The sequence below is a fragment of the Nanorana parkeri genome, unplaced genomic scaffold, assembly GCF_000935625.1.
Source record: "Nanorana parkeri isolate BGI_ZX_2015 unplaced genomic scaffold, ASM93562v1 scaffold2140, whole genome shotgun sequence".
Lineage (NCBI taxonomy): Eukaryota > Metazoa > Chordata > Amphibia > Anura > Dicroglossidae > Nanorana > Nanorana parkeri.
This window is the reverse complement of record NW_017308408.1, coordinates 38,136-48,612: the sequence shown is the minus strand read 5'-3', so window position 1 is coordinate 48,612 and position 10,477 is coordinate 38,136. Positions and strand designations below refer to the sequence as shown.

The window sequence follows — 10,477 nt, the reverse complement described above, 5'->3', positions numbered from 1 at the left end:
CTGCCAGATATGAACATGCCATGTATTTGGTAGAAAACATTTGGCAAATGCATGTGTTGTGTTGTGCATTTAATATTTAATTAATCATGTTTTGCACTCGGTTCTGAAGAAGATGGTTTAGCCATTAAAACGCAAAAAACATAGCCATATCTATTGCATACTGTGATACTTTTAAATTCAATCGGTTGTACGGTGCTGGCAGGCATTTGGATCTTTATGAATGCATGTTATATATGCTTTACACAGATGGATTTTTGTGAGTATCACTCTTTCTTTTACAACAATCCATAGCATAAATGTTACTACACGAAGAGAGGACACTGTTTTTTGTGTTCTTCTATTGGCATGTATATTGAGAAAAGTGTGCTTATCCCAATACTGGTATCATCATCTACATCTATGAATTTGAAACTACATGGAGGTGTTATGTAGTGTCAAACAGGGGCCTACATATAGAGGCTTTGTATTATATTGTGGAAACTGATCTGTATTTATTATTTACATATTTTATATGGTTACATTTTACTAATAAAAATGTTTTTATGATATACAGAATTATTCTATATGAAGATATGAGGATTCAGCACATAAAACATCTTGTGCTGTTAAATAAATGATTGCTCTTTATTCTAAAGAAGGAATTAAACATCAGATCTACAAAAACCAAGGATCTTAACATGTTTTTATGATATACAGCATTATTCTATATGAAGATATGAGGATTCAGCACATTAAATGTCCTGTGTTGTTAAACAAATTATTGCTCTTTATTCTCAAGAAGGAATTAAACAAGAGAACTACAAAAACCAAGGATCCTAATGCAAAGACCAATCTCTAGTAAACATAAATTATATTTTCATTTAAAGAGGGCTTTATAAATAATTATCCTCTGTTTTCAAGCAAACCTGTTTTTGTATTCAGGTCAGGTCTGAACAGAATGATGTAACATTTTGGGAAAAATATACAGCCAAGTCCAGTACTTGAGGCCATAATAGCAAAAATCTCCACAGCCACCATGTATTTCCCTCTGGTGCTCAGATAGGCCGGGATCATGGCAATCCAGACACTGCAGAACACCAGCATGCTGAAGGTGATGTACTTGGCCTCGTTAAAATTGTCAGGTAATGTCCTGGCTAAAAAAGCTATAATGAAACTCACAGCTGCCAGAAGCCCCATATATCCCAGGACAGAGTAGAAGCCGATAACTGAACCCTCATTACACTGGATGATGATCTTTCCCTGATAAGAGTGAGTGTCTCGATCCTGGAAGGGAGGAGAAATAGACAACCAAGTGACACAGATTACAACTTGCACCATTGACAACACTGACATGATAGAATTTGGCAATGTGATTCCCATCCATTTCCTCCAGGAACTGCCAGGTTTGGTGGCTTTAAAAGCAATACACACCATGATACTTTTGGCAAGTAGAGAAGAGACAGCAACTGAGAAGATGACACCAAAAGAGGTTACACGCAGCATGCAGGTTACATCTACTGGATGGCCGAGGAACAAGAAGACACAGAGGAAGCTCAGCATGATGGAGACCAGGAGAAGATAGCTCAGGTTCCGGTTATTAGCTTTAACAATGGGTGTGTCCTGGTAATGTATAAACATCCCCAATATTACACCAGTCAGAAGACAACAGAGGATGGAGACAGCTGAAAATACTGCAACAATTGTATCATCAGTGTAGGAGAGAAACTCCACCAATTTTGGAACACACCGATCCTTCTTCTCATTTGGCCATTCTTCATCAGAACATTTCATGCAGTTTTCACTGTCTGCAGGAAGAAAAATACCAACACAATGAGCATCTGTGTCAGAGTGTCTGAGAACAATGTCTTGTGTTGCCTCACAGTTAGCAATTGGATTTCCATCAGTGCATTATGAAAGAGTAAACAAAAATACAATACATGACCCAAATATATAATATATAAATGGTATTATTAAAATGTGTTACAAATAGATATTCAGTATATAGCTGCTGTAGGTAGATAGATAGATAGATAAATAGATAGATAGATAGATAGATAGATAGATAGATAGATGAGGAACAATATGTGCTCATGAAGTTTATTTAGTTTACAAAAAAAAATACAGATGAAATAAAATACAGTCAAGATTAGGAAAAGAGATTATCATGGCCCATGGACGTCTGACAGTTGATTGCCATTACTTGGCATCTAAACAGAGACACAAGCTTTTAAGATTGGTGTCACGCAAGACCTCCATAAAACATGCTTATGTGGCCTGAACTTACTCACTGTACAATACTAGGAGACCAAATGTCTACACAGCAAATCCTTCCAAGGATATTCTGTCTTCACATTCTGAGGATATTGTCCCAATAACGTATTGAAGTAAAAGCTTTTTAGCAAGATAACCTGTATTCTCCAACATTACACATAGCATTACACATTGTCATATAATAGTTGTTTTCTTTATACGCCATTGAAAGCATTTTATATGAATATCAGAGCTGCCCCGCTCACACCTCCTGTGTTATCTCAAAAAGTCCAAATAGTCCTTATGGTTCTTATGTTCGAATTACAGAATGAATTGTATCTTTGATGTGGAGAATAGGATAGGTGATTGGTTTGATAAGCAAAAAAAATCTGGACAGGACTGACACAGGATCTGAGAACATTTCTGGCAGATTAGCAATTTTAAAAATACTTTTAGGGTCTTTAAAAGGATAAAACATAGAGACGTGTTGCAGAGATATACTGCATGTTTTTTTTTTGTTTGCTTTGGTGCTACACTTTTTCCATCACACCTTACACTTTAAGAAATATATATGTCAAATTTGGCTGCAAATATAGTGTGTTCTTTATTATCTATTGCTCTTTGATCCTGTGTTCAGAGGTCTATAATAAAGTAAGGGATGAGTGTTGGTTTGGCTCATCCTCCACTTGATGCAGCCAGAAGTAATTTATTTAGTAGTGGAATCACTATTGCCACTAAATGAGAACTTTCTCCTCATTAACATGGAGACAAAGTGCTTTACCAAGGAGGAGCTGCTTTGCCCTGTTTATAAGTGGTGCCCCAGTTTGTCCCCCTCCATATGAAGGAATAAGGGCATAGTACCACTAATGTAAATCCAATCTGAATCACATCTTCCAGTGATGACGATTCAACATTAATCATGATAAGTGATGCCCAATGACCTAAAGACAGGATGACCCACTGCCAGCCGATCCGAACTTTGTGGTCAGGATGATGAAGAGCCGCTCGGCTCAGTAATGATTTGGTGGGCGAGGGAGCAGGTGGGGGCGTGCGTGCGTGCGGGGGGGCGTGCCTTTACGGTATTTGTTCCTATTCCCTGTTAGTAAATTTGTAGTGCAAGTCATTTTCCCGGAAGGTGCAGAAGTGAGCTGATTCGATGTATTAGGGATTAGCAGAAAGTATAGTTTGAGGAAATTGTGTGTCTGGATGGGGTGTCATTGTCACAATATTCAGATCCCAGAAGAGATTGATTTTCTGTTTATTATTGACTGTAAATTCTGGAAGTATTTATACAAAGTCATGTAATTGTAATAAAAAAACAGATAAAACACAAACAAGCAATAAAAAGTGTACCAGACATGTTGGATATCTCTCCTTCTGGACATGGGACACACTCATAGCAGCATTCATGAACCGAAGATCCAAACTTTTTTCTGGTTCCAGGTAAACAAGGTCCTGAGCACCGAGATACCGGAACCTGAAAATCAGATGATAATATTATTATTTTGATTTTTATTATTATCAATTTGAGCAGGTCCATCATATCTCATGGAATAAGGTTCAGGTTTATTCTATCAATGGTTTGAGACCCAGGAAATGTTTATAAACCATAATGCACTGCATGGCCTTTGAACTATGACCATCAATCCTAAGCTGGCCATACACTAATAGATTTATTTCCTGTGAAAAATCAGCAAAATTATTCAACCATGCAAAACAATGAGGATTATTAATCTACATCTGTGGCTATTGTATTCTGGCAGTCAGCACCCAGCATGTTATAATACATGAATAGTAGCTGCAGCATTCTGGCTGTGGACACTATCTGGCTACTTCAACAAAAGCTGATTAATCAAACTTTTACTGAGCCTGCAGGGTCACCCACTATAAGAAATCCTGTGAATCTAGCAGGGTATGACCAACTTCAGAAGGTCCAATAAGAGGACTTCAGAATAAGCCAGCCCCCTAAATATAAAAAGGGTTAGAGAACAGAGACTGTATTGGATGCTTTTGTAGGGAAATAATAGGAGAAGCTGACAAACTACACAGGGAGAGCTTTGTGTCAGTTAGTGAACTATACATTCATTCTGATAACTCTTTGAGCAATCAACCCCATTGGTGTCTTTTTTTTCTCATTATAGATACGTTTTTTTCGTCTTTATTTTTATTACAAATATACAATTTTTCTGTATTTTGTGGTTGTTTTTAGATCAGTGGTTACTTGTAGCTACAGTCCAATCAAAAGCAAAGCTTTTGAATTGTATTGCTGCAAGGCTTCTCTAAAAATGAGGGGGTGGTTTCAGTGATAGTATATTGTGTTCTAATTGATTTTAGGGGTTCATTATTTTATGCTGGTAGAGCTGTTTATTTTAGGTGAACTGCTGTGTTTTGTGCATCAAATGGATCTGATCTATCTTCTAAAACTATAATTTGATAGAAGGAACTTTAAAGTGTTTCCAGAACAAAAAAAGATTTAACTGCCTTGAGTAAATGAGGTGCAGTGGGGCAAATGACATCGGCCTGCTGGTTTACAATTATACAAAATAACTCATGGATCAAAAGTCATTGGAAGTAAAATATAATGGTACAAACAGTCTCATTAACTGGGCAAAACCACCATATACTGTATGGATGTAAGTACCTACATTCACACAGGTTATCCAATATTGGGGAGACATCTCTGGAAATATTGAATGCAATATCATAGAAGTCTTGTGCAAGTCAGACAGACATTTACAGGTAATTTCTTCAGTTTTACAAAATATAGAAATTCCATGACAGAGATGAGAAATATTTTGTTTATGATTCTCGAACAACCAATCTGCTTCCTGCAGAAGCAGATTGACAGAAATTGTGGATTTGGAGAAAAAGTCATTTGTAAAAGAAAATTAGATAGCTGAGAGACAATTGTGTTTGGGGGGTGCAGGTGATGATAACATGATTTCAAAAGTGTTAAATTCAGCAAAGGAACAAAGCAGCTTTGGAAGGGACTATATAAAATGGAAGAGTGAGTGAGTTTCCATTGGTCCAGCTGTTGTTATTTGCTGGGGCCTCTCCTAGCTGACAGAGGTTTTAAGATGGGTCCTTGTACTACATGCTGTAGAAGAAGGGGTTTATCAGGTGGGCAATTATGAAAGTAGGGAACCATGAGTCAATGTAAAAAGTATAAATGGGAGCAATAGGAGTAATGGTGAGTTACACAGCCAATGTTGTTGTCCTTGAACATTGTGAAAGATAAAATCATTAGTGTATAAGCATAAGCTAAAGGAGGAGAAATAACCCAGAGCATTGTGTCAGGATCAGTAGTGCTTAGCTGGATTTCTATGTTTACCAATCTCTTAGGACTCTAGTGAGAACAGCAGCCTGGCAGTAACTATTAAAATTTGGGAGAGCGAACACTCCATTGAGTTTGAGCTTATTCTATAGAAAGTAATCATTGTATTTGTTTCATTAGTTATTCATTTTAAGGTGAAATGTTAATATCTGTACAATTACTGTGAGTGAACCATGTTCAAACAAGAAACATAAAAGTAGAATTGTCCAGAGAGATAATGTACATTGCCAGCTAGGGACCTCAGGCATGCATCCAAAAAAACTTTACTGAAGTACACAGGGCATATGTAGCATGTCCTGCCCCTTTCCCCTTTCCTCCACTCCTCCTGCCAGCAATTAAAATGATGGCCCAGACTGACTGAGTAATACACCAGTAGCTGCAGTGGCTGCTGTCAAATATTGATCCTCTAAACAGTGTTGGTTAGAACTTTTCAGAAGTCTAATTCAGAAAAACAATGTAACTTTATTACATTGTTAATTGACCTTTGATCTCCACATGATATCAGTCAAAGCAACTTCTCATGTAAAAAATGCAGAAATGTAAAATTTGCTCTGGTTCACAGGAAGTATATTGTTGTGAGACATTAGTGTAGAATTTGCTAGCTATGCTTATGGAACCCATACAATATGAATATGTACAATCACACATATAATTCTGTGAGCAAAATGTGCCAAAAATGATTTATCTCTACTCAGTTCTTTTTCTTCTAGTAACTCTTTTAGGCTCAATGGCTTAATCCTTTCTATTGATCCAAGTTTACATTATGGACGTACCTCATCACCGAACTTCCATGTTATGGAATTAGTATTAATATGAAGTTGCTGATCTTCTGGTGCCCAGGATGTAAAATTTCCCACATCCTTATAAATCACATTGTATGTATCCGTATGTATCCAATTTGTTATTTTGTAGTGATAAACAAATTCTCCGTGTTCATTAAATAATGGTGCCGGCTCATTTATCCCAAAGGCATATTTAACCTTTCTTAAATATTGATGCAACTTCAACATGAATATAGAAAGAAAAAGAAAACTTGTGTTAAATAAGGAATAGCAATCTGTCACAGGGAAATCGTTTCTAAATACTGATCTTAAGATAGTTTCAAAATCCTTGGCCAATAGTCGTCTACTAGTTAAATTCCCATAAATTATTAAAGCTGACCAAGTTTGATTTGTCAAAGGCAGAAAATCACCTGATGTAACATGCAGGCTGTTAAATTTAGGTGGACATTTGAAAATGTACCCATCCCTGTTATTGACAATACATTTTTAAAGTATCTTTTGACAGGATCCATTAGGACTATGTGAAACATGTCCTCCAAAAATGTGCTATTATAGAATCCATCTTTTCAACTATTTTAGCTTTGAATTCCAAGCATTCAGCTCAGCTATATGCCTTAGGAATTGTATTTCATATATTTTTGATTACAAATGGCGAGATTCGGAGCTGCCCTCAAACTCACTTTGTATAGCTCATTACAAATTTAATTAAACAAAATCCTACAGGATTATCCACAAAAGGGGAAAAGTTTGGAGAAGGCAGGAGAAGGGAACAATCCAGGCCAAATTATCTGATTTGGAAAAATTATCTAATTCAGCTCACTCTCCTGTCTTCTCTAAACTCTTCACCCTTTTGAGGATAACCCTGATAGATTTTGAATATTGGAATGCTTCAGGGAATACAACATTTTTACAGGCATTCTACCCCTTACTTTTGGTATTCCCCCAGTATCAGATATCTAGGTATAGAACTCACAAGTCCGTCTACCTTGCTTTTTTCATAAAGTTACAAACCACTGATATCATAATTTATAATAAAAGAAGAGCTGACACACCTAACAATCATATAACTGTCTTGGTACAGGGGGTTAACAGCCTAAAAAATGGTGATCCTGACAAAAAGTTTAGACTTATTTTGCACTTTACTCCTGACCTTAGGTAGAAACAGGGACACCGGCACTCCAAATGCAATTCAAATACGTCTATTTATTAATGTGGGTGCAGCACACTGATGCAACGTTTCGTGGTCTCGCAGGATCCCCTTCCTCAGTCAAAGACATGCGATGAAGGTGCAATAAAATACACACATACATATAAGACAAAACGTGAAAACAAACCAATCCCAAGGCTCCCTGAGACCCTGTGTCATCACTGTGACATCATACTCCCGCCAGAATAAAAAAAAATGCATAGTACATAGTTGTAACAGACATAAGACATTCTAAGCAAGGATCTCTAGCAATTAGAAAAGTGGGGCATAAGGAGTTACCATAAGTAGATGCATTGATCATCTTCTGCCGGCTGGAAATTTATTTTAGACGCCGCTGATCATTTCTAGGGGCAGTCCCTCTCTCTGGACGGGAGTGGAAATTGAATCAGTACAGCAGAGCCAGCTGTCAATAATGCCAACCTATGTGTCTCCAAGTGGGGAGGCTGCACACATCTGTGGGAGGTGAGCCCAGCCCCACCCCTGTTTTCCAGCAAAACCATGGACTCTTCACGGGAGAAGCCGCACACACTTGATAGATCGTGGGGGCAGGCTACGTCACCGGTCGTCATGGTAGTGGCGGGACGCTACTGTATATGCCGGCTCCTGCTGGTTTCTGAAGATGGCCCACAGCCGTGTATCATGCCAGATTAAATGTGCATAGGCAGGTTGGTGGATGAGAGTGCATACTCATCCACTAAATTGACCATGAATGAATGCACATGTAGAGCTGCAGAAAGTCAGGGGTGAGAGGGGGTACAACAATTGTGCAATAGATAGAGGGCATGCAGATTGTATTCAAGTGCAAATACAACAGAGATCCACATATGGACCCTATGGATATGAGTAGGACATAGCATGTGCCTAATGGAGCTATTGTAGCTTAGAAATGAATGCATGTCGTACTGGACAGTACTGGGCGGACGCATGTGATCAGGATCCTTAACTATCACTGCAGAGTTGCTATTATCACAGTGCAACCGCACATACCCGTAGGATATATGTTGAAACTAAGACATGCATGTGATCATGCCTCAGATTCAGGGAGGATTTGTGACTCATTGTGACAGGTAAACACAAATAAAAGATATAATGGATGAGCTGCTTGTTATGGTAAGGATCTGCGTCTATTGCTGCCAATATAATCTTGACAACCATGCTCGACGGACTATGGGGTAACATGAGTACAATGGACGCACTATTCTCTTTAGAAATAAAATAAAATTGTGTAGTCACGGTCAAATCAGGGATCTGGAATCATGACAAACTGGTGATATCCCTGTGAAAGTTATAAAACCCCAGGCTGTGGGCAATCCACCTGAGGGGGTGATGTGAAATATGTACAAAAGTACAAAGCATATATTTATGCTAAGAACAGAGACATGAACGAGTCACTTTGAACCATGTAAAATATATATTCTTAGCGATTGAGCAAGAAGCATGAAAGTGTGAGGCAAGTGTTAAGTCCCCAGGGGGTAACAGTATCGAGTGTATGGATCCAGTATGCCTCACATTGGAGTAAGAACTTGTCATGGTTACCCCCTCTGTGTGGAGTGGTGGTGTGTTCAATCACCATGCCCCTTAGCTCATGCGTTTGATGTTTGAGGTTGGCGAAGTGAACCGCTGAAGGTTTATTAAGATCTAAGGTCTCTCCTTTGAGGGCTTTATTGATGGCTATTCTAATATCACTTCAGTGTTTTTGGAACCAACGCTTGAACGGCCCCATGGTCTTGTCAATGTATACAAGACCGCATGGGCATTTCAAGAGGTAGATGCAGGATTCAGTGTTGCAGTTCATGTACCCCCTAATATGGTATCTCTTGCCACTATGTGGGTGTGAAAAGGTTCCCCCCATAATGAGTCCATTGCATACGTTGCAATTGTGGCACTTAAAGCATTCTGTCCGGTGTGAGATCTTGACACATGTCCTACAGTATTTGGGCCTTGGGTTCGCTTTACTGTGTCAGTACACTTGTAGGGGTACTGTCTTGACTTGTGGTGTCAAGTGTCTATTAGCCCATAATATGTTGAGGTTCTTTATTATGGACCTTTGAGTCAGGTGTGATGCATCATTGAATTTTTTAATGAAAGGGAGTATATCACCCAGTTGCTTGTCTCTATGTTAAGAATAATTTATCTACAGCTGACTCAAGTGCTTGGTCAAGCACTGTGGTTGGGTATCCCCTCTGTAAAAATGTAGTGTACATCAGTTTGAGTACATCAGTTTGAGTTGTGTGTTGCATGTGTCCTGGTCCGAACAAATCCTCAGGGCATGCATGAATTGTGATATTGGAAAGTGTGTAATAGGTGCCTGGGGTGCGAGCTTTGGTAGTAAAGGATTGTGTGGCGGTCTGTGGGCTTGCTGAATTGATCAGTGTGTAGGTGGCCTTCCATGATGGTCACTAGTACATCTAAAAAAGTAGTGCAAGCGTGAAATTCAGGGTTAAATACTATGCCTGGAAAGATGGAAGTAAAGAATTCAACCCTGAAATGAAGAAATATCACCCTGCCAGATAACAAAGATATCATCAATATAACGGACTCATAACTTGACATGCATCATAAACATATGTGAGGGGTATACAGACCCTTCTTCTATGTAACCCTTTAAAAGTTAGCAAAAGAGGGTACACCAGAACTGCCCATTGCTGTCCCCCTAATTTGCAGGCATATCTGGTTTTCAAACATGAAGAAATTATATTCAAGTATAAACCTCAAACAAGCCAAGACAAATTCAGTGGGCATAATGTCATATGCATCAGATTGCAGAAAATGTGATACAGCTTTAAGTCCTGCTTCATTGGGCATGCATGTGTAGAGAGATGAAATGTCCATGGTGGCAAGATGGCATCCATCGTTGATGGTCTCAAATCGTGAGAGCTTATCCAAGAAATCACATGTATCCCTAATGTATGCTGTTAGCTTTTT

At 38.5% G+C, this 10,477-nt stretch overlaps 1 protein-coding gene across 1 annotated transcript; it reads right to left on the bottom strand.

The window, feature by feature from the left end:
• Positions 1-882: 882 nt before the first annotated feature.
• On the bottom strand, positions 883-8,707 carry LOC108800802 (vomeronasal type-2 receptor 26-like). The gene is made up of 3 exons (XM_018572813.1): positions 8,540-8,707; positions 3,583-3,706; positions 883-1,784 (listed from the first exon to the last, which is right to left on the bottom strand). The coding sequence occupies exons 1-3, from the start codon at positions 8,705-8,707 to the stop codon at positions 883-885; spliced, it is 1,194 nt and encodes a 397-aa protein (XP_018428315.1).
• Positions 8,708-10,477: the final 1,770 nt, after the last annotated feature.